Below are 26,029 nucleotides of genomic sequence, written 5' to 3'. Positions count from 1 at the left end.
TTATATTTCCAATTTAAAAAATCAATAAATCCGTTTTAAAACACAAATCTTTGATTATGTGGGTTATTGTATAAAACAATAAACCCAGTTTATTTTAGCAGAAATGTGGACCCTTCAAGGGAGAGTATCTTGAGCATACTAGTATGTTGATGAATAAAGAGTTCTCTCAAATTCCTGCCCATTCTATAAATAGAAAGTTCTGAGATCAATTCCTTTCTAGCATTGGATTCCAAGGCTTAAACCTACAAAAATAATCGAAATTAAAAAATCTACATTAATCTGCAGAGATATTTCTAAGTTATATAACAAAAGCATCACAAAATGTCTGGAAGAGGTAAACCAGCAGGAAGGAAGAGGAAAGCTCAGAAAAAACTGCCAGAAAATCAGGAAACTAGAGTGTTCACAAGCTTTTTTACGATATAAATAAATATAAGGAAAAAGACCCCCCCCCCCCCGGCGGCCATGTTTTTTTACTGATCCAAACCATTTTCGAACTCAACTATTGTATCCAGGAAAAAAATGTTCTTACCAAATTTCATTAAGATTGGGCAACAAATGTGGCTTCTAGACTGTTTTCACTATATACATATAGAGAAAGTGCCCCACCCCCTGGTGGCCATATTTTTCCACCCATTATTGGACAATAAATGTGGCCTCTAGAGGTCTCACAAGGCAAAATGTTGACGCCGCATGACGGACGACGGACAAAAGGTAATCACAAAAGCTCACCATGAGCAGGATGTGCTCAGGTGAGCTAAAAATAACAGTGAAAAATATCAATATTTTCACTGTTTAACTGTGAAATGACGTCATTTTTTTCGCTGAAATGACGTTATAAATCCAGCAAAATTATCCAGTTAACTATTTGACAATGTAAATAAATGGTGAAAAAAGCATAAAATAAAAAGAAAATTTGTTGGATTCGATGGAATATCGATTTTAATTCACTTGTGATCATAAAAATACATATGTTCACTTGTGGCAGCGCCATTCGTGAAAATATTATGCGATCGCTCGTGAAATAAAATCGATATTCCATCGAATCCAACAAATATCCTCTATCAATTGTATGGGGGATTTGATTATGATTGAGACCCATACTCCAAGAGATAGAAAATCTGCATAAGAATGATGATAATTTAATATTCTTATATTTCTACAAGAACAAAACAAAAGAAGAGACTTCACAGATGTGGTGACTGGGTAATCATGTTCCTTATCTGATTTCAACAAGATATTTGAGCTTGGCTCTGGGAAAATTCCGTTGAATGCATGTGCATAAAGTGTTGTCCTAGATTAGCCTGTGTGACTTGGACAACAATTTCTGGCTTGACTGGATGCCTGCTAAGAAGAGACTTCCTTTTGACAAAAAATACAATTAACATGGAAAGTGTCATTGATAATTAGCCTGTGCAGACTTCACAGGCTTATCTGGGATGACACTTTACACTCATGCATTAGGTCCCATTTTTCCAGAGTAAGGCTCATATATAATCCACATTGCCCATAGTATTTGGTTACTTGCTATAACAAGAGATAATGCATGCAATTATAGGAGAGCTATCACCAGGTATGGTAGGTAACCCAACAGAATTATGACAGAAGTGTTGTTGTTTTTTTACTCACCATCACTTATTCAGCGATAGATAAGATATGGGGGGAAAACAACTTATCTACGTAATTCTTTTGATGATGACGATGAATACGAAATCTAGAGCGATGCTGAAAATCATGTGAATGCAAAAAAATAAATTAATATGATTTCCATGGAAATAGTGGTATGACAATTTAGTCAATAAATGTAGCTATTTAGTGAGCTGAATGAGTATGATTCCCTAATTAGTTCCAGTTAATTGGCAAAACAGAAATGGCACTATATTTTGGATACAAAATCAAACTGTTGACATGTCACTGTTGTTATTATCAAATTAAACAAGTGTCTTTGGTGTAAATCTAAGCAATGCAATAAAACTTTATAGAGCCCCTTATATTACTGATCACAATTTTCATACAAAACAATACACGTTGCATGATTTTTAAAGATGAAGCAGATTACCAACAGGTTAATGCTTTCCTGCTCAAATACACATTTTTAAGTGTTTGTAGTCCCTTTAAAAATCAAATTAAATGAAAGACCTTTTTTAATAGATTCAAGTTGTGAAGGCTTCATTTTCAACCCTAAGATACTGATGAGCAGCAAACAGCATAACCCCTGAACAGTTATATATGCATACAGGCTTTATAGCCATTTCCATTTTGCCTCAGCAGGAAAGGGTTAATAATCACAACTCGTACAGGTTGAACACAACGCAGACTTATTAATAAAGCATACAATTCTCTATAACAATTAAACAAGAAGCACACAATTGTACAGTTCCAAGCTTAAAAATGAAGTCACACGAACATTGAAATATTTTTGACAAATGACTGAGTTTTACACAGGGTTCATGAACTAGTGCAGAAAAAAATAACATAAAGTACTATAGATATTAAGTACTTACAATGTTTTGCTGCTTTATGGACTGTGAACTCTTTTCAGCTAAATTTTCCTGCAAACCAACAACAGAAACTAACAGATTAAATTAAAAATCATACAATTATAACTGTGCCTAACATTTTATATAAAACAAGGGCTGTTTGTAAAACATGCATGCCCCCCATATTGGCTGTCAGTTGTAGTGGCAGCCATTGTGTGAATACGTATTTTGGCACTGTGACCTTGACCTTTGACCTAGTGACCTGAAAATCAATAGGGGTCATCTGTGAGTCATGATCAATGAACCTATTAAGTTTCATGATCCTAGGCGTAAGCTTTCTTGAGTTATCATCCTGAAACCATTTTACTGTGTCAAGTCACCGTGACCTTTGACCTGAAAGTCAATAGGGGTCATCTACGAGTCATAATCAATGTACCTATGAAGTTTCATGATCCTAGGCTAGGCATTCTTGAGTTATCATCCGGAAACCATTTTTCTAAGTCGAGTCAACGTGACCTTGACCCTTTACCTAGTGACCTGAAAATAAATAGTGGTCATCTGCGAGTCATGATGAATGTACCTATGAAGTTTCATGATCCTAGACATAAGCGTTCTTGAGTTATCATCAAGAAACCATTTTACTATTTCGGGTCACTGTGACCTTGACTTTTGACCTAGTGACCTCAAAATCAATAGGGGTCATCTGCGAGTCATGATCAATGTACCTATGAAGTTTCATGATCCTAGGCCTAAGCGTTCTTGAGATATCATCCAGAAAACCATCTGGTGGACGGACGGACATACGGACGGACGAACCGACATTTGCAAAACAATATACCCCCGCTTCTTCGAAGGGGGGCATAAAAAAACAGTAACTACATTTTCCCTTAAATATTTAATAGTTAATACTTATTTTTCTAAAAAAAATATCTGAAAATATTATATTTCTCTTAAACTACATCTTACTTTAACAGAACCAGCAACATAATATAATAATAATTCCTAAGTAATTGCTTAATTAAATAATTTTACTTTGAATTCCGTAACCATGTTTACTTTTAAGTCATGATTATCCGAAAAGAACATACTAGTTTATTTTGACTTAAACTTATAAAGCACATCATCATTAACACACGTAAACAATAACTTTTTTTAACAGAACACAATACTTTATTTTAAAGTTTATTCTATAGTTTATTATAATTTGACAGGAACAGAAAAAAACAAGATTATTGCCAAGCAATGTATGTCCCCTACCGGCTCCACCATTGTCAGATTTTATTTTTTTCTTGCCATAGCAACCACAAACATAGGAACAAAATGCAATGACGTGCATAATGTCCATATTGCCATCTATCCATGTTTCAAGTTTCATGAAAAAACATTAAAACTTTTAAAGTAAACGCAGGATCCAGAAAAGTGTGACAGACTGACGAACTGACAGACTGACGGACACACAGAAACCGGTAACTGGTAGGGGACAATAAATTCTTGTAAAGGAAAGTCTAACCGTTGATCCACTGCGTACCAAGTCCTCCTTCTTCGAGGGCAATATTCCGTGAAATGATGCATGGCGCTTGATGTTGTTGGTGGTAGATGGGGCACTGGAGGGGGTGGGGGTCTTACAGGAGTCTCTGATCACGGGGGAGTGGGGGAGAGGGGCGTGGCTGGATGAGGGGGGCGGGGTATCAGCTTGAGACTTCACAGGAACTCCTCGGTGATCAGATGAAGTCCTAAAAAATGTTGAGAAGCAGCTCACATTTTTGTATAGCCTTTCTCTGTGAGAACTGGGCTAAAGTGCCGTCCCAGATAATCATGTGCAGTTAACATAGGCTAGTCAGGGAAATACTTTCCGCTTTTATGGAATTTTTTGTCTTTTCTAAACAAAAATCCAGTCTAGGCAGAAAGTGTTAACCCTGATTAGCCTGTGCCAACTGCACAGGCTACTCTGGGAAAACAATTTACATATATACATTAAGCCTGGTTATCAAAGAGCCTGGCTAAAATTTTGAGTATGAGGTTGAATTGTTGTATTCTGGACACAAACTTACTACTAAGCATGGACAATGTTTTCACATTGTTCTTTTGTTAGAAATATTTTATACAGTTTATAATTGTTTCGTTTAAAATATGGTAACAACAAAATGATTTATATATGTAATTGCTTGAAAGGATTATAAGTATTTAAACATTTTGTCAACTTTATGTGGTGCTTTGTAAAAACCAGCATAGGATATTCACAAAATTATCAAATTAGCATTCAGGGTGTATTAAATTAAAATAGCAAAAAACTTATGACTGATTGACAAGATTTGACTGACAGTTTGTTAAGCAATTACAAAGCCTGGATTTCACAGAGGCATCGGAAATTCTTTCAGAGCACATCTTTTACAAATGTTGTCTGCAGTTGTTCTGAGTAAAAAAGGTCAGGAAAAATCACCTTTCCATAACAAAAGTATCTTGCACAAGTAACTGAAGCCACCCTCATAAGTTCTAAGGTTGCTTATCTTGTTGTGATCTATCTATCTAAATGAGCTGTTAATGTTCCTTTATTACAAACTATTACAAACATATATATGTAAATGTGACTTTCAAAGAGCTGAGCATTACAGACAAATGACTGAACATTACTGTACTTTAACCCTTTCAGCGCTGGAACCTAATTTTAAAAGCCTTTGCAAACAGTTTGGATCCAGATGAGACGCCACAGAAAGTGGCGTCTCATCAGGATCCAAACTGTTTGCTATTCTGATAGTATTCTTTGAAAAAAATCAAAGAAAATGCTAATTTTAGAAATTCAGCAGACAACATTTTTGCAGACGACAAATTTCCCAGCATGCAAAGGGTTAATGAAATGGTCATTCAGTCATACATATTGCAGGTACAATACGCTTGGAAATACTAGAGCCTCATTCTGGGAACACTGGACTAAAGGCATGTGAGAAGTGTGTCATCCTAGATTAGCCTGTGAAGGCTTATCAGGCACAAAACTTTCCACCTAAACTGGAATTTTGTTTAAAAGAGATGTCCTTTAAACAAAAATTTCCATTACACCGGAAAGCGCCACCCTTGATAAACTTGTGCGGACTACACAGGCTAATCTGCATTGACACTTTAATCCCATATATTGAGCCAAGTTTTCCAACACTGAGGCTCAGTAGTTAATGTGCATGTGCACTGTAAATACATGCCATTTCCCATATTCATTAACCCTTTCCCACTCAGAAGAAAGGTGAAAATTGCTTTGTGCAAAGAGCATAAAACCAGAACAACCTGCAAGGAACTCGCAGCCTGTTCATGTTTTATGCTGTTTGCTGCTCATCAGGATCTAAGGGTTGTAAATAAAGTCAATTTGAATTTGAATCTAGACAGAAAGTTCTTTAATTAAATTTATCTTTCTAAGAGACTAAAATTGCGTCAAAATACATATCTAAGTGGTAAAGGGTTAAATCAGCAAGTCACCAATACCAGTGCACACATTGGATCACACGACTTTCTCCCTCTTGCAGTAAATGTTTAGACAATGTTTTGCATTTAAAGAAGGTTGTCAATTTAAAGCATAATGGAGCTTTATTGTGAGGTAACACCAACGTAATGTCAATTACAGTTAATGAATTTCTGTTAGTTTCTAGTATCCATCAAACAAAACAGAAATAAATGAGACATTTTCAAATGACTGTTTTCAAATTATTTTAATCACAAAGAAATACTTTACATTCTTATGATTCTATAGAGCATTTTCAGCCATTTGCAAGAAAACATGAAATATGCACAAAACACACATGATGTTGATTGAGTCCCCCCACTCCATGACACACTGTGCAGTTTCATTACCAATGAGAGTTAACATGTACGACACCCATCATTAGAACGTTACTGGCCCCATGCTTTAGTACGATGTCATGAGAGTTTATCGAGATGACACAAACTCAGATGCTTACTGATTGGCATCCCAGAGCTAGGACGATCAAAATGAAATAACTGATCAGATCAGCATTATTCTGGGAAAATGGGGCTTAAAGCGTTCGAGGAAAGTGTCATACCAGATTAGCCTGTGCAGACTGCACAGGCTAATTAGGGACAACAATTTTCACCTTAACTGGATTTTTTATATACAGAATACTTCTTTAAAGAAAAATTCTGTTACAGCGGAAAGTGTTGTCCCTGATAAGCCTGGTCTGACATTAAAGGTTATCCAGGACAACGCTTCTCGCACATGCATTAAGGCCTATTTTCCCATAGAGCTGCTAAAATCATTGATCAAATCATATTGTTGAATAAACTTCTTTAAAAAAATTACAAATGTTATTTTTTGTGGCAAACACATAATAGAGGATGTAACAAGGCTTATTTTCAGATCAAAGTATCATGTTTTAAAATATAATTTCTATTTGTCTACTTGACAGATCCTTTAAAATGAGCAGCGGCGTACAAAAAAGGATCTGAAGCCATATAGCTCCACACATGCCCCAGCATTTGCAAAGTCTGGTCAGGATCTAACCTGCGCTGCAATAAAGTTACACAAAGATTCGAGTTCTCATAAGTGGACAGGGTAGCAAATGCGCAGGCTAGTCTGGAACTATGCTCCCCGCATTTGGCATAAGACTATTTTCGCACAATGCAGCTCAAATACAGAAACAAGTTGCTATCTTCAATATTGCAAAAGTATTTATAAAATAAGCGATTAGGGCCATATTTATTTGACCTTTGACCTTGAAGGATGACCTTGACCTTGACCTTTCACCACTCAAAATGTGCAGCTCCATGAGATACACATGCATGCCAAATATCAAGTTGCTATCATCAATATTGCAAAAGTATTCATAAAATGAGCGATTTTGGCCACATATATTTGACCTCTGACCTTGAAGGATGACCTTGACCTTGACCTTTCACCACTCAAAATGTGCAGCTTCATGAGATACACATGCATGCCAAATATGAAGTTGCTATCTTCAATATAGCAAAAGTTATTGCAAAATGTTAAAGTTGGCGCAAACAGACAGACAGACCAACAGACCAACAGACAGACAGGGCAAAAACAATATGTCCCCCACTACTATAGTGGGGGACATAAAAATGGACAGCACAATCAGAAACGCACCTTCTGTGGGTTCGGTAGGCAGGCCTGGAGTGATGTTGACTGTCATCAGTGTGGGCACCGGGAGAATCTGTCAGCTTGGAAGAACCAGACTGCATTTCAGCACTACCGTCACTGTCTGCACTTGCTTTACGGGTAGGTTCCTCAGGATCTCCAGATTTCCGCTTGATTTTACTGGTGATCAGAGCATCTTCCTGAGTTTTCGCAAAGCCCTGAAGCTTTGTCAACAGTTTTGCCACTATCCCAGTTGCCGTAGTTTGTGCATCCATATCAATGGCGCGGGCCGCACTAGACTGAAATGAGGGGGCATCGCTATCCGAACACGTGGAATTATTTCTACTTCTCTGCCTCGTCTCTGAACTGTTTGGAGAAAACTTCTCAGTCGGACTGCGGTTGTAATCGTGTGAAGACCTCGTTGACAGGTTCTCCAAACTGAAATTCTTTCCGTCCCTTCGCGGTATTTGCGGCGGTAGATCGCTTGTACTGCTGTCTACCTGACTCTGTGTAAGCGTTGTTGTTGATGATGCCGTACTTCCAGTGCTCTGACGCTGCCCAGAAAACCTCTGCTCAAGATACTCACCCATTGGCATCCGCCGTTTTTCAATCACCGTCGCCTGTGACGATTTTGAATCTTCACTTAGAGCTGGACTTGAAGGTCTGCTACCAGAATTATGCCTTTTTCGACCATCAATTACTGGTACCCCCGCACTGCCGGCAGTTGGACTGATCTTAACGTTAACACTGTTGCGCTTGCTGTTGCTATCACTGCGCGCGACACTTCCGGTATCACTGTCCTCACGAGAATTGTCTTTGGACCTTCGTCGTCTCCCTGACGGGCTTTCCATACCACTAACGTATTTCTCACCATCGATAGTCCGACTATGAATAATTGCACTGGAAACTGACGAAGAACTATCGGAAATGTCTCCTCGAGATTCTACCTTTTCTATCTTCATGTCTTTGCTCTTTTTTCTTCGGTGACCTTTCACAGGTTCCTCCTTTGGCTCAACACTGTTGTCAACATCTACAGACTTCCCACCAGTACTAAGTGCAAAAAGAACAGAATTTTGGCTATCAACTGTAAATGTTGATGATAAACTTTGGTTAGTGTCTCTCACTTGTTCCCGCTTACTGGCACTATCAAAACTAAACCCCTGTGATTCTTGGGCCTGCAGTTTTGGCGACCGCATGACTGGACTTTGAGGCGTCTCCTTCGGACGCAAAATTTCCTCCCCAGCCTTGTTTTGGAAGTCTTTGCTAGGCGTGCGTCGGTGCTTATGAACTCGAGGCTGAGTCATGATACCTTCCGCCTCCAACTCCATCTTCGAAGGAGGCCTCTCCGTCTCTTTGTGACTGTGAGTTTTACTCGAATTCGTACTCTCTTTCCGTTCGTGTTTACCAGATCGAGGGGACTTCTTGCTCCTTCTTGACTCCTTCCTGTGCGAGGGTCGCCGTCCACTCCCTGTAGACTCCTGGTCGCTATCGTAGGAGCGGTTGCTGTCGCTGCTGGTAGATCGTCGTCGAGGGCCCTTGGACAAGGATGCCATGACAACGTCCGAACAATAGGAATCTCCAAGCTCCGAAACTGCCTTCACATAAATCCTGAAAATTAACACTCATATACTGAAAAATTATTTTCGTCAACTTGAAATTTCATGGTTTGTCAAAAAATGACTATTTTTGGGATTTTTTTGGACACCATGCTAAATCACAGTGGGGATAGGGGGGCATGAAATCAACAAAATATTAAGTCCTACAAATAATAATGGTTTCACAGTTTCCAAGGCTAAATATAAGTGAATTAAAGACCTTTCTCAAGTTTAGTTTATCATTTATTGGCAAAATAACAACAATCTTGTATTCGATGTGATATACGTATTAAAACACAGTGGTATTCAAATTCCAATCAGCTGGTACAGTTAGATCAATAAATTGCAATATCATATTGATTTATTAAAAGTGAACAAAAGTCATCAGTGTTGAAACCTCATTTTCATGTTGTTCAATGCAAGACGTTTTTTGTTTATTTGTTGTTATGATAAAATAAATATTCATAAAGAGCAATATTGACTTCAACATGAATTAAAGACGATACACTTCTTTAAAACATAATTATTTTTTTTAAAGAATTAAGTCCCAAACTTGGCAGGCCAAGACAGGATTACACTAAAAGTATGTGCAATAGGCCAAATTAACCCTTTCACCCATAAAAAGCAAAGTGAAAATGGCTTTTGGAACCAGCATAAAACCAGAACAGCCTGCGAGTAACTCGCAGTGTGTTCAGGTTTTATGCTGTTTGCTGCTCATCAGTATCTTAGGGTTGGATATGAAGCCTTAAAAACTGGAATCTGGTAACATGGTTCAAACAAAAATCTCAAACCTAAATTCAAGCACTTTTCAAGGACTTTTTAAGGCCAAATTTTCATTTTCAAGGCCGAGAACCGTATGTTAGTTTCCTTTAAAAAATGCATTTTCAAGCCAGATTAATACAGTATATATCATTTATTTGCTCTAACACATTAAACTAATTTCACAATAAATCATTTGTGTTATTTCTAATTATTACATACACATAAATGTTATCCATCCTTAACTCAATGAGTCTCACATATGTATTTACTTTTTAAAGTTATTACAAACAAACACACTGTCTCTTTATATGCTCACATCAAACAGACTAGTTCATTTCATTTAAACAGAAGTCAGTTACTATAACATTTCGTATTTCACAGGGCTGTTGTTGTTAATGTCTGTTTTAGATTGCACAGTTTTAACAATAGCACCTTCCTGTTTCACCAAAAAGCACAATGCAGGACCCCTGTTTGCTTCTCAATTTCATGTTTTCTTTGTGGGTTTCCCCTTTATCGTGGCTTTTCAAAGCGCTTTCACCCATTCCCCCCGACACCAATGGTCTTAATATAGACCCAACAATGTGCTTTTCAAATGTCATTTGTTTTCTGTTCCGAGGAACATTCATAAGTTTCGCGCAAAACATAATGATAAATGTCATTTTGACAACTTCTTTATGCCCAGAAAATAGCGCCATGAATATTCATGTTTAAAGAATGTTGACGTATCGTATAAGTTGTAATTATTTAAGCATTTTTCTGCATATCGTCGGTGTTTATGACCAGAAAGTAGCGCCAGGAATATTCAGTTAACCACTCTGGTTTGAAACGACACTTCCCCATCGCTGAATTTTTACTCGCGAAAATTGATCACAATGGCGAACCTCTGACGTAGTACACATAATCTGTGACGTGTACACTTAATGTTTCGTACCCAATAGTGTACGAAACTTATATTTTGGTACACATTTTTTGCGCGAAGGAATTTGTGATAAATTTTCGTAATATTTTCCTTAAGAACGATTTAAGTTTATGGCGATGATAAAAGTAATTTTGAACAAAATAAAAATTTTCAAGGCTTTTTTACATGAAATAAGTACTTTTCTAGCACTTTTTCAAGGCCAACCTTTGTTCAAGGGCTTTTCAAGCCTAGGACTCGTTTTCAAGCACTTTTCAAGCCCTGTGCGAACCCTGGGTAAGAAAGGTCTTAAATTAAATATAACTTTCTAAGGGACTTCAAATGCGTTAAAATATGTATCTTAGTGGTGAAGGGTTAACAGTAAACTCGTCTCAATCATGATTTTTCTGTACACCTACTTGTATGTCAATGTCGGATCCAAGCCTTCTATAAGGGCTTTCAGCTTAGAGCCTGCTATCTTTGCCTTGGCCTTGTCGTTCACGAACACACGGTAACCTGCAAGACAAGGTTCACATTTTGCTATACTATGAACTATATGAGCCTCGCTCTGGGAAAACAGGGCTTAATGCATGTGCGTAAAGTGTCGTCCCAGATGAGCCTGTGCAGTCTGCACAGGCTATTCACGGCGGACAGTTTCTGCTTATTATATATTTTTCCTTTTAACCCTTTCCCACTCAGAAGCAAAGTGAAAATGGCTTTGTGCAAACAGCATCAAACCAGAATACCCTGCGAGTAACTCGCAGTCTGTTCTGGTGTTATTCTGTTTGCTGCTTATCAGTAAATTGGGGTTGGAAATGAAGCCTTTAAAACTTGAATCTAGTAAGAAAGGTCTTTTAATCAAATTTAACTTTCTAAGGGACTACAAATGCGTAAAAATACAAAAATACGTATCTAAGTGGTTAAGGGTGAAGGAAGTGTCTTCTTAAGAAAACTCCAGTTTAGGCAAAGTGCCATCCCTGCCCTAAGCCTGGTTTTCCCGGAGTGCAGCTCATATTATGTACTTTTTGGATGGAGCAATCCAACAAACAAACTTCAAATTCTCAAAATGTTCATTTTTTTCAGCAACTTTAAATTTACAAGTTCAAGATTTCTGGGTGTGATTGTATAGTGGAAAGATTATAGAACTGATTAATCGGTTTGACCTTTTTACAACCTTATTAAATTTATGCAACCTTTTTACAACATTATTAAATTTATGCAACAAGAACACAACTGGTGTCATTAATATGTAGTGTCACATGCACAACAGCTTTAAAATGCCACTGCTATAAATTATTTTTATATGAGCCTAATTCTGGGAAAACAGGGCTTAATGCATGTAAGTAATCAGAGACGACACTTTCCTCTTTAATGGTATTTTTTCATTTTAAATTGAGTCTCTTCTAAGCAAAAATCCAGTTTAGGTGGAATGTGTCGTCCCTGATTAGCCTGTACAGACTTCACAAGCTAATCTGGGACGACACTTTTTGCAAATGCATTTAACCCCATTTTCCCATAGTGATGGTCATATACATACCTTCTATAGGCTTGTTCATCTCACGTCCCTCACCGTCAAGCACCTTGCTAGCCTGCCAGCGCAGTACAAGAGCAGAGGGGCCTCGGTTCTCTAGCTTCAGTCCGCGGGGCGGGGTCGGGAATCCGGGCTGGGGGACGCTACGGAAGTACGCCTCTGCCTCCTCCTCCTCTGACAGGTAAGGGGACAGTGAGTGGGGAACCGGCACTGTAACACACATGAACATGCAGGGAACCAACATTATTGCCATATCTAACAGGCACAAAGCTGATGATTTACATTTAGCCGTTCTCTGGGAACTTGGGGCTTAATGCATGTGTGTGGGGTGTCGTCTCAGATTAGCCTGTGCAGATTACACAGGCTTATCATGGATGGCACTATTCGCCTAGACTGGAATTTTGTTTTGAAGTGACTTCTTTAAAAAAAATAATTTACAAAAGCGGAAAGTGTTGTCCCTGATTAGCCTGTACCAACTACACATGCTTATATGGGACAACACTTTAGATATGTGCGATTAACCTCAGGACAACACTTAAGATATGTGCGAATAACCTCAGGACAACACTTAAGATATGTGCGATTAAGCTCAGGACAACACTTTAGATATGTGCGATTAACCTCAGGACAACACTTTAGATATGTGCGATTAACCTCAGGACAACACTTTAGATATGTGCGATTAACCTCAGGACAACACTTTAGATATGTGCGATTAACCTCAGGACAACACTTTAGATATGTGCGATTAACCTCAGGACAACACTTTAGATATGTGCGATTAACCTCAGGACAACACTTTAGATATGTGCGATTAACCTCAGGACAACACTTTAGATATGTGCGATTAACCTCAGGACAACACTTTAGATATGTGCGATTAAGCTCAGGACAACACTTTAGATATGTGCGATTAACCTCAGGACAACACTTTAGATATGTGCGATTAACCTCAGGACAACACTTTAGATATGTGCAATGAACCTCGGGACAACACTTTAGATATGTGCGATTAACCTCAGGACAACACTTAAGATATGTGCGATTAACCTCAGGACAACACTTTAGATATGTGCCATTAACCTCAGGACAACACTTTAGATATGTGCCATTAACCTCATTTTCCCAGAGACTTATATGGGACAACACTTTAGATATGTGCCATTAACCACATTTTCCCAGATAGAGGCTCACTAATTCTTATGGTGCCTATTCAGCATTCATGTGGTATCCAATGTCATTGTTTTTATTGATGTGTGCTCAACAGCAAAAGGTGTGAGATTTTACCTCCACAATTAATTAAGCTTCCTGATATTATATTTTCATTTCCTTACAGCCATATTTGACTTCTAAAAAGTGATAACTGGTGATCAGAAAGTGATAAATCTTATCTAACGTCAGAAAAGCTGCTGATTTCCAAGTACAATCAAACACTTTCAAATCCAAACTTCAAAATAATTATTTTCGGATTAAACATTTGGTTAATTTTATTAATCATACATCGTTTCTCCTATAAAAATTGTGAAGGAAATGTAGCAGTTTAAGTATGTAAAATACTTTTTGTCACATGGGCCTTATCATTACAAAAAGAGTGAATTATTCATTGCAGAAACAATATTTTGGGACCAAAGTTGTACCAAAATTATGGTTAATTCAAATTTTACATCAATGAAGACATGATAGTTTTATAAAGAACAAATTCTTTCAGGACGAGATAAATACGTCAAAATAAGATAAATACTTCAGAACAGCATGGATTTGAATTAACATAATTTGAAATAACGGTGTTTGATTGCAATGTATAACATAATTATTTGTAAAAGATGAACATAAAACATTATCTTGTGAAATACATAACATGATAGTACAAATAATTGATCACAAAATACATAGTTAAACCATTTGTATAACAACAACAGTAGGTGAAAATACAACATAGCTAACAGCACATGCATAGTATATAACTTTATCATTCAAATGCCTCAGACAAGTGTTACATAGTATATTCAAATGAATGTAGCATCCAAACTTACAATAACAAAATATAAAGTGTGCAGAGCAACAAACACATTACATGTATACCAAAAGTATAAATTATTGTGATTGAACAAGCTGTATAGTATAAATCAGTGCGATTTATGAAATATGTGATTTATTATATAGGTTGATACAAAAAAAGTGATTTATTAAATTATATAATATTATTAAGCATTGAACTAGAAATTAATCTCTATGGTACATGCATATTGATCATTCAAAAAGTTGTAATGTACACTATTACACAGTGGAAACCAGAACATTATATATGGCAAAACATAAATGGGAAAAAAGCTCTTTGTTATAAATTTCTATAAAAAAATCAGTATTCTGATTACAACATATCAGATTTTGCCCATGTACAGGAACCAAGAAAGGTCTACAGTGAAAAGAAGTTATGCAAGAGAGGAACAAACACCCACTAGCATGCACTATATACACTATGACTTCTAGAACTGTATGCTGCATCAATTCCAGAATCCCTTAAGTCTAATTTCAGCCATTTATAGTTTTACGGAACCGTTGGAATTGTCTTTCTTATCAAATCACTTTCATTGTTTTATTATGAGTAAGAGTGCCTCATTTAACAATTCTGAAACTCAGTAACTACTGAAATTATTTGAATCCAAAATTTAACAAAAGTTTTCCCCAAATCTGAAAAAAGGCTTTTGGGGGTCTGGCATTGACATTACTTAAGTTGAATTCCAACACGGCATGCACTAACTTAAATATGAACAAAGAAGGATAACAAGCAATGGTTATTCTGCAATATCTATGGTCATAGCTAAAACATTCCAAGCATATGCTAAAACAATGCTTGTTTTTGTTGCTTTTGAACAGCTCAAAATCAATTTCATTTCAATTAAATTTATGTATCAATCCGTCTGTTTTTTGATGGTAAGTTTATGTTTGGTAATGTACACCAAAAATGAAAAATGCAGGGGTACAATCAATAGACAGCTTGAACAGACAATAAGGAAAGGAGCTTCCTAAGAAACAGTAGGTAACATAAAAGAGACATTTCAGAATAAAAAGTCAGTTTACAGCCGTGTTTGAATTGAATATTACGCGAAGGTCATAAGTCTGTAATGGAATGGTCAGAAGTTAATCCTTCACCACTTAGATACGTATTTTCAAGCATGTGTAGTCCCTTGCAAAGTTATATTCAATTTGAGACCTTTCTTACTAGATTCAAGTGTTTAAGACTTTATCTACAATCCTTAGATACTGATGAGCAGCAAAAAGTATAAAACCTGAACAGACTGGGAGTTACTCGCAGGCTGTTCTGGTTTTATGCTGTTTGTACATAGCCATTTTCACTTTTCTTCTGAGTGGGAAAGGGTTCAGATGTGTGTATCAAACCACTCATGCTCGCATTTATACTTTAACCCCTAGGAAGTCTAACTTCCAGTTATGGGTCATTTGACAACAAACTATGACCTAGAAGTATAATTCAAGCCTTTTTCTTGAAAATATGTGCTTAATGCATGTGCGTTAAGTGTCATCCAAGATTATCCTGAGCAGTCCACACAGACTAATCAGGGACAACACTTTCCGCTTATATGGAATTTTTCATTATAAGATAGTCTCTTAAAACAAAATCTGGCTGTGTGGATAAGCGTCTGACCTGATTTACCTGGGCGGACTCCACAGCCTCATCAGGTAAGACACACCCGGGCGGACTCCACAGCCTTATCAGGTAAGACACTTTCCTCTTTTACGGAACTTTTTGTTAAAAGAAAGTCTCTCCTCAGTGAAAATCCAGTCTAGGCAGAAAGTGTCGTCTCTTATTAGCCTGTGCAGACTGCACAGGCTAATCTGGGACACTTAACGCACATGCATTTAGCCTGGTTTTCTGAGAGCCCCACACATTTCTCAAAAAGCATGCAGTTAAGACTATTGCTGGCAGAGTCAGTACGGGGGAGATACAAAGCTAAACCCTCAAACTGCTGCAGTTTTTTGTAAGTTATTGAAAATATGATACCTTAACAGTACTATATGCCAGTGTAAGATAAGAGCAATCAATGTACTCAGAAATGCTGCTGTAGAAATTAAATCAAAAGCACAAAATTTAAGAACAAACTGATATGCATCCTGTCAATTTGTTAACGAGGACAAAAAATTGGCAAAAAAAATCCCTTCTGTTCCTTCATGTCCAAAAAATAGATTCACTATGACTTAATACCTAAAGCAAAAATAAGCCCATATTTACCAACTTATTCTTAGACTTAACTTAAAGATATTTGTTATCTTTCAAAAGAGCTTTAATGTTCAGTCTTACTTGTTTTGATGTCCATCACCTTTAATTACATCATTCTTAAATTAACAGTATTTTCAAATTTACAGAAGCAACATTGGCAGCCTTCATAAAGAACCTCTGCAAACAAGTGTTTTCTTTATTGTTACGTCTAAGAATTAGGTGGTGCACACTGTTCGAGAAATGCTTTGACTTGCTAGTGACACATACAAGAGGAGTTTCACTCTTTAAAAGCAGGGCTTAATGCATGTGCGTAAAGTGTTATCCCAGAATAGCCTGTGCAGTCTGCACAGGCTTATCAGGCAGGGAGGACACTTTCCAACGTTTATGGAATTATTTGTTTAGAGGAAGTCTCTTCTGAACTAAAATCAAGTCTAGGTGGAAAGTCAGGCTTATCTGTGACAACACTTTATGCACAAGAATCAAGCTCCATTTGTCCAGAGCATGGCTCATATATCTTTTTAGCAAAACCTTCCCTAAAGTGTATTAATCACTGATCATCAGTAGCAAAACCTTCCTTAAAGTGTATTAATCACTGATCATCAGTAGCAAAACCTTCCCTAAAGTGTATTAATCACTGATCATCAGTAGCAAAACCTTCCTTAAAGTGTATTAATCACTGATCATCAGTAGCAAAACCTTCCCTAAAGTGTATTAATCACTGATCATCAGTAGCAAAACCTTCCCTAAAGTGTATTAATCACTGATCATCAGTAGCAAAACCTTCCCTAAAGTGTATTTATCACTGATCATCAGTAGCAAAACCTTCCCTAAAGTGTATTAATCACTGATCATCAGTAGCAAAACCTTCCTTAAAGTGTATTAATCACTGATCATCAGTAGCAAAACCTTCCCTAAAGTGTATTAATCACTGATCATCAGTAGCACAACCTTCCCTAAAGTGTATTAATCACTGATCATCAGTAGCAAAACCTTCCCTAAAGTGTATTAATCACTGATCATCAGTAGCAAAACCTTCCCTAAAGTGTATTAATCACTGATCATCAGTAGCAAAACCTTCCCTAAAGTGTATTAATCACTGATCATCAGTAGCAAAACCTTCCCTAAAGTGTATTAATCACTGATCATCAGTAGCAAAACCTTCCCTAAAGTGTATTAATCACTGATCATCAGTAGCAAAACCTTCCCTAAAGTGTATTAATCACTGATCATCAGTAGCAAAACCTTCCCTAAAGTGTATTAATCACTGGTCATCAGTAGCAGGTTAAGGGTTTACCAGAACAACTAATAATATATAACTAAGTTCACAGGCAGCAGGCATAGAGGGTGGGCACATAGCATGTAACAATGATTACAACGGTCTTACCCCAGTGCGAGCCCGTTAAAGACTCATACTCAGAGATTTCTATATCGCTAAACTCGCCCGTCACCATGATCTTGTCGTCTTCATCTGCTTGGAAATACCATTGAATCCAATGTACACTTATTGACCAAAAGGTTAAATACAGGAATGAAAAACAACAACAAAAAAACAGATGTAACCAAAGTTACCAAATATATATTGCCAAAATATAGAAAATAATGTATGAGCTTTAAACTATTTCTCTAATTGCCCTGGCCATTTGCAAAATACCATACAAAATAGTCGGAAAAAAATATCAAAATGAAACCAAAACAATTTTTAAAGAATACTTTATAATTTGTGTTTCTTTATTTATTTAAACTACTCAGAAAGCAGGAAGTTATAAATATTTGTTTCATTTTAATAATAACATAAAGAATCTGCTAAACTTTACATTACTCCAGATCCACATAAACATGCTTTTGACAACATATTTCATAAAGTGGCATTCAAAAAAGATCTTAGACTGGTAAGTTAAAACAGATATGCAAATTTTGAATGTGATAGCAAGATACAATTTTATAAATAAACAAACTTGGTGAATCTGTGATACAAAAGACCTTGAAGAGGAGTAGCTATACTTTGTCTACAGAGATCTATATGACTTTAAAGTGAAGATTATACAAGTCTTCTACTGAGGTTTACAAATATTTGAAAATGTCTGATTAAACATTAAGAATGTGAAATAGTCAGAATTATTATGTCTACACTGAATAACATATATGCAATGGAAAGCAGTAACAAAATAAATTTATTTTTCAGTGATAATAAATTATAATAATTCTGTGTGTTAGTTAGATTTTCATAGTATGCCTACAGAAGTAAAGGCTGCTCTGCACACTGAGGTAACCTACATGCAGAGTTCAGTGTCTCCAAATTTAATAACTAGATACCAATCAATTCTGGAGAAATTAAACAAGCACATGAACAAACATAGGCTATGAAAATTCCTTGATTTTTCAAGTTGATATTTTTCCATGGAAGAAAAATGCACCATTTCCATATCAGTAGGATAATAGGGAAAATGAAAACATGGCGCACAAAAAAATGTTCAATACTCTTCCTGAAAACATCCACATGTGGACATTTTGAACTCAAGGATGACAATTTGAACATAAAATTGCCACCAGGGTGCTTCACCTGTCCTAACCAAGGGCCCGAACTCACCAACCCATTCTTAGACTTAAAAATAAAAATTCCTTAAATTTAATATATCTTCAAGCTTAAAATAGTGCTTATATCATATTGTTCTTAACAATTGATTGTTAGTGTTAACTGTTATGTTAGACTTGACTTTCAGGTAGTTTAAGCACATTGCAGGTATAAGAACAATCTTTATTTTGAGACTAAAGTCTATGAAGCAATTGGTGAATACGGGCCATTGTCACTCTGCACTCTCAAACTGCCAAAGTGCTCTTCCCTGAACTGCCAGGGTTCTCTCCCCTGCATACTCTACAAATGACAGAGTGCTCTACCCGGCACACTCTACAACTGCAAGGGTTCTCTTCCCTGCACACTCTACAACTGCCAGGGTTCTCTTCCCTGCTCTTACCTCTCTGGGCAGTGGTGTTGCTGGTGGTGTTCAGACTAGACGTGGACCGGGGTGTCGCCTGCAGAGAGCCTGCTAGGGAGCCCTGGGTGGAGCCCACAGCCCCGTGGAGCACAATACTGGAGACAGACTTCAGGGCTTCTTGCAACTGGCTTACCTAACAACAGAAAAATGGTTATAATTTATCCCTTTAATACTTAGACACACACTTTGTTAAGTTAGTAGTCCGTTACAAAATCAAATTAAATTTAAGAACTTTCTCAATAGATTCAAGTTTTAAAGCCATTATTACCAAACCTAAGATACTTATCAGCAACAAACAGCATAAAACCTGAACGTACTTCTATTTAGTGGCAGGCTGTTCTGGTTTTATGCTGTTTGCATATCGCCATTTTCACTTGCTTCTGAACAGGAAAGGGTTCACATATATTTTTGTTATTTATTATTTCAGTACGCTTCAAGTATGTATACAATTAGATTTCTGTAAAAATGTTCAGCTTTGTTATCATAAATGGACCAACCAATTGCACAGGTGCTACCTGTCAATCAAGATTTGACTTTACCTATAATGGGCAAACAGAATTGCCAATCTGTTTTCTGCATTAAGACAGTTACAAAACACAAAAGAAACAAATAACAATAGCACATGAACCTCGTTATGGGAAAACAGCACTTAAGGATTAAGCGTCAAGTAATGTCCAGATTGGTCTGTGCAGTCCACATAAGCTAATTAGGGACAACACTTTCAGCTTTAATGGTATTTTTCATTTGAAGAAGGATTATTCTAATGAGAAAATAAAGTCTAGACGGAAAGTGTCGTCCCTGATTTGCCTGCGTACACTGCACAGTCTAATAAGGGACAACACTATAAACATGAATTAAACACCGTTTTCCCAGATCTAGTTTCATTCTTATTTAGATCTAACAATCAAATGTTACGTAATGTCATTATTTCACCTGTGACTGAAGATTAGCACACGTCTTCTCTAGCTCCATCTGCCTGTGTGAGTCCAGGAGAGCACTCTGGGCCGTGAGGGGGTCGCCCATCCGGTGGCTCATCAGCTCTGCCCTGGCCAGCGTGTTCTGAATCTCGAGACTCGAGTTGTACGAGTTGTACTCGTGCTCACGTTTCATTTCCTGAGTGACGAACGACTGCGACTGCAAGACCTCTGATTTCCAGCTTTGTAGAGACTGGACCTGCAAGTTGGCCAAGATAGCTGGAGTAAATTCCCACTCTGGGAAAAGGGGGCTTAATGCATGTGCCTTAAGTGTTGTCCCAGATTAACCTGTGCAGTGCACATGCTTATCAGAAATGAAACTTAAAGCCTAGACAATTAACCTTGTTAATGCTTGATAAATCATCTTATTCAATGCCGCAGAATTGTTTCAGTTTTCATTTTCTGACCAAAATTAACAGCTTAAAATGAGTGGAAAGTAACCTACCTCCCGCCAGAGTTGTCTTATGGCCTCCAATTGAAGAGTCCTCAGCTGGCGCTCCTGCTCATACAGACGTCTTTGTCTGAAACACCAGATATGATTTATAACAAAATGTTACAAATGAGCCACACTATGGGAAAACTGGGTTAATGCACCTGCGTAAAGTGTTGTCCTGGATGAGCTTGTGCAGTCCTCACAGGCTAATATGGGAGGACACGTTCCACCTAGATTGGATTTACATATACAAAGACTTCCTTTTATAAAAAAATCCATAATAGAAGAAAGCATCATCCCTGACTGCCCAATATAATCTATGAAGACACTTTACACACGCAATAAGCCCTGTTTTCCAAGTAACCCAAGAGCATGGCTAAAATGTTTACCCAATCATCATGGATATTGATGAAATAAGACCACTTGGGAATAACACAAACTGTATTCTTTTTCAATATTGTGTTTCTTTCGTTATCATCAAAATAAAGGCACACAATAACGAGATACCTAATAGTATATAGACTATGAGGTAAGTTTTTTTTGCCTTGAATAAAGGCCAATAGTAGTTCAACATTTTAAGCCATGCTAAATAAAACACATGTGCCTCCCTATTTGAAAAGGAGGTTTAATTAATGTGCATAAAGTGTCGTCCCAGATTAGCCTGTGCAGTCCACACAGGCTAATCAGTGACAACACTTTCTGCCTTAACTGGATTTTAGTCAAGAAGAGTCTTCCTTTAAAGGAAACAAACAATAAACATAGAAAAAGTGGTCCCTGATTAGCCTGTGCACACTGCACAGGATAATCCAGGACGACACTTTACGCACATGCATTAAACACCCTTTTCACTAACCTTGTATTCTCTTTTCTATACTTTTTGGGCATATTTTAAGTTAGAATTAAGATCATTCTTATTATTGTAATATAATTTGTCTAATATGAAACAAGACAAAATATTTGTTCATTTTAAAAGTTAAATTGATATTATCAAATGAAACAAATGACTGTCAAAATCAGAGCAAGGGGTCTATGAGAACTCCTTACCGGTAAGTATGATTTACCAGAAACAATCTTGATAATAACAACATATTTTACAATGATAATAAAATATGATTTGGGTGTATCGTAAGTAATTGGTTTTAATAACAGGCAACTCTTGTGTGCATGCCAGGAAATGGACAACTAAAACACCTGGAAATGTACAAAGCAAATGTCATTAAAACTAAGAGTTTCCCATGATTGTAAAATATAAATATGTTCTGTTGTTGTTTCAATAACCTGTGGTTGATTTAATAGCAACCACCCTAAAGTGCATGGGACAACACAGAAAATAAAAGTTTCTTTAAAAAAATGAGTACATGGGGAATGCCTTACTTCTCCAATTCAGTCCGCAACACCACGATGTGTTCCTCCGCTCGTCTGGCCCGTATTTCTCGTCTTACACGCACACAGTCAACGTTGTGTTCCCTTGCGAAGTACCCGCGCCAAAAACTCTGAATCTTAGTGGCCGCTTGGAGGTATTTGACATCTGTGGAGATTGAGTAAATAAATACAGTGTATTGTAATAGATTTGGTAGGGATTTTTTTAAACCACATTTTAAATCATTTCATTACTTCACAGGACCTGTTAAGGGCCCCTGTTTAATAACCCATTCTTAGATTTTAGAATAAAGTATAGAATTAGATTCAAGAAAAATATTATCAGCATCTGAATATAAACAGGCTATACATTTTGAACATGTTATAAATAAATTGTTCTAAATATAAAATTGTGTACTGGTAGTTGGAGGATTAAACTACTTTCATATTACTGTAACCTATTTAAGCCTAGCGTCTAGAAAAAAGGCCTTGGCAAACAGCGTAGACCCAGATGAGACGCCGCATGATGCGGCATCTAATCTGGGTCTACGCTGTTTGCTTATAGGAATTTCTGTAAGAAATATTCTAAATATAGAATTAAATGTATTAGACATCCCTAATTTTGGAAATAAATTGATCCAATTTAGAAGGATGGGAGAGTCCACTAGGCATAAATGGGTTAAACAATATTATACTAATAGAACAGTTTTAAGAATATTCTTTACTTAATATTTGATTGGCGAATACAGCCATGATGTCTGATACTTCATAATAATTCTCAGATTTTTTTCCTTTTAACACCTACAATAACAAATATACTGAATATTACGAAATAAATGCCTGAAAAAAAGTGAAGGCTCTATAAATAGATTTTGGCATTTATTTGGAAATTTACTGCAGCATTCATGCTATTCAGATTTAAGAACTGTAATACAGCATTTTTGTTATCAATTCATCCTCCCATCAATTTCTATTGTCATGGTATTGTGCATCCAATATCAAAGTTAAAGGCAAATTAACTGAACAATTAAGGATATTCATACTTTGCAAGTTGCCAACCCTCAATATTTTGTCAGAACCACTTACTGACACATTGAACTCTATTGAAAATAAATATTGAGCATGCAAAACTTATTTTGGTATTTATATTCATACATAACATATTCATTTATGATAATAAATACTGGTCAGGTGCAACAAGTGGAAAAAAGAAATCCAAGAAAACGAGTGCTATTGTCTCCCCCGAATAAAACAGAACAAAAGGGCCAGGGGCCCAGGATCGCTCACCTGAAACTTCAGGAAAAACTGCTCTCAGTAACTTTTGAGAGGTTTCTGAAACAATTTTCAAACTTGGCCAAAATATAAAACTAGAGAGTTCACAAGTTTTTACTACAGCCATATAAGGAAAATGCCAAGGCCCTTGGCGGCCATTTTTACAACTGATGGGAACCATTTTCGAAATCGGCCAAGATATCATAATCATTAGAACAAATGTTATGGCCAAGTTTAAGGAAAATTCAACAGTACATGTGACTTCTAGAGTGTTTTCAAGGTTTTACAATAGCCAAACAAGGAAAATGCCCAACCCCCTGGCAGCAATATTTTTCTACAAACCATAACCATTTTTAAACTCAGCAGAGCTATCATTAGAACAAATGTTCTGACCAAGTTTCATAAAGATTGAACCATAAATATGACTTCTAGAAAGTTTTTTACTATAGCCATAAAAGGAAAAAAGCCCCATCCCCAGGCCACCATGTTTTTCAACAGACCCAAACCATTTTTGATCTCATCCAAGATATCATAAGAACAAATGTTTTGAACAAGTTTCATGAAGCTTGGACTATGAAAGTGACTTTTAGACTGTTAACAAGGCTTTACTAAAGCCATATATGGACAAATGCTCCGCCCTCTGGCGGCCATGTTTTTAAACAGAATTCATTCACAATATCATTAGAAAAAATATTCTGACCAAGTTTCATGAAGATTGGACAATAAATGTGACTTCTAGAGTGTTAACAAGGTTTTACTAAAGCCATATAAGGAAAAAAATGCCCTGCCCCCTGGCAGCTATGTTTATTAACAAAACGCAACCATTTTCAAACTTGTCCAAGAAATCATTGGTACAAATCTTCTGACCAAATTTCATGAAGATCGGACAATAAATGTGGCCTCTAGAGTGTTAACAAGGTTTTACTAAAGCCATATAAGAAAAAAAATGCCCTGCCCCCTGGCGCCTATGTTTATCAACCAAACGCAACCATTTTCAAACTTGTCCAAGAAATCATTGGTACAAATCTTCTGACCAAATTTCATGAAGATCGGACAATAAATGTGGCCTCTAGAGTGTTAACAAGAACTATGGTGACAACGCACGAAGGACAGTGTACAACAGACTACGCATGACAAACAAAGGGTAATCACAAAAGCTCACAGTGAGCATGATTTGCTAAGATGAGCTAATAAAACAACCTCAAGTCATGTTATATATAAAAGAAACAAGAGCTGTCAGAGGACAGCGCGCTCGACTATTCGAGTGCTTGACAGTATAACGTAAGCCATCGTGGGGATATTGTTCATATTCAATCATTTATTAGACGATCTTTCAAAAATAAAAAAAGGAAAAAAAACAAACTTTTTTTTGGGGGGGGGATAGAGGGGTGAGAGGGGGGTATAATGTGGGGTGGGGTAATTAATTTGATGATGTTTAAAAAAAAAAATTGGGGGTGGGGTGGGGGGGTAGGGGGGGTGGGGGGAGTGACAGGGGGGTATAATGTGGGATGGTAATTTATTAGATGTTAAAAAAAAGGGGGTGGGGGGTGTAGGGGGATGAGGGGTGAAAGGGGGGTATAATGTGGGGTGTGGTAATTTATTACATGATGTTTTTCAAAAAAAAAAATTGGGGGGGAGTGAGGTTGGGGGGGGGGTGGGGAAGGGATTCTGGTAGGGGCGTGGGGTATTGTTTGGGTGGAATCCATTGTGGTATTCAGGTAAGTGTTGTTTTGTCAAAGTAATAATAAAATGTGGTCATAAATAAAGAAGTTATGGCAATTTAAGCAAAATGTTCAATTATCTAAGTGTAAAAGGGGCCATAATTATGTCAAAATGCTTGATACAGTGGTCTGCTCTTGTTTATAGGTTGGGGTCATGATGGTGAACAAGTATGTAACATTATAAAAGCAATATGTCAAAGGATATAGGAAATATTTGGGGTAGTAGGCAAACTTTAACATAGATTTATCAATAATATGCATATTCTAAGTATAAAAGGGGCAATAATTATAATAAAATGCTTGATAGAGTTGTCTGCTCTTGTTTATAGGTTGGGGTGATGTTGGTTAACAAGTATGCAAAATATAAAAGCAATATGTCAAGGGACAATGAAAATAAATGGGGTAGTACAAAAACTTTAACATTTGCTGCATATTCTAAGTGGAAAAGGGGCCATAATTATGACAAAATGCTTGATAGAGTTGTCTGCTCTTGTTTATAGGTTGGGGTCATGTTGGTAAACAAGTATGCAAAATATGAAAGCAATATGTCAAGGGACAAAGAAAATATTTGGGGTAGTACGAAAACTTTAACATTTGCACGCAGACGCTAATGCTAACGCTCACACCGACGCTGGGGTGAGTAGGATAGCTCCACTATATATATTTCATACATAATAGTCGAGCT

The 26,029-nt window shown here is 36.9% G+C and overlaps 1 protein-coding gene across 8 annotated transcripts in view; it reads right to left on the bottom strand.

Moving 5' to 3' along the window:
* Window positions 1–26,029, bottom strand: part of LOC127852875 (uncharacterized) — a 113,936-nt gene that overhangs the window by 7,920 nt on the left and 79,987 nt on the right. For 5 of the 8 annotated variants that reach the window (XM_052386895.1, XM_052386894.1, XM_052386892.1 and 2 more), the window contains 10 exons: window positions 22,367–22,520; window positions 21,005–21,080; window positions 20,519–20,758; window positions 19,565–19,718; window positions 17,977–18,063; window positions 12,362–12,565; window positions 11,244–11,340; window positions 7,582–9,180; window positions 3,988–4,210; window positions 2,502–2,549 (listed from right to left, as the gene is read on the bottom strand). In XM_052386895.1, coding sequence (XP_052242855.1) covers window positions 2,502–2,549; window positions 3,988–4,210; window positions 7,582–9,180; window positions 11,244–11,340; window positions 12,362–12,565; window positions 17,977–18,063; window positions 19,565–19,718; window positions 20,519–20,758; window positions 21,005–21,080; window positions 22,367–22,520 — 2,882 coding nt within the window. The remainder of the gene's footprint in view (window positions 1–2,501; window positions 2,550–3,987; window positions 4,211–7,581; window positions 9,181–11,243; window positions 11,341–12,361; window positions 12,566–17,976; window positions 18,064–19,564; window positions 19,719–20,518; window positions 20,759–21,004; window positions 21,081–22,366; window positions 22,521–26,029) is intronic. The other 3 variants (XM_052386896.1, XM_052386893.1, XM_052386898.1) reach the window with 3 other exon arrangements.

This window comes from Dreissena polymorpha, chromosome 12 (assembly GCF_020536995.1).
Source record: "Dreissena polymorpha isolate Duluth1 chromosome 12, UMN_Dpol_1.0, whole genome shotgun sequence".
NCBI classification, from domain to species: domain Eukaryota; kingdom Metazoa; phylum Mollusca; class Bivalvia; order Myida; family Dreissenidae; genus Dreissena; species Dreissena polymorpha.
The sequence above is the reverse complement of the archived record's forward strand: the minus strand, read 5'-3'. Positions and strand labels throughout refer to the sequence as shown.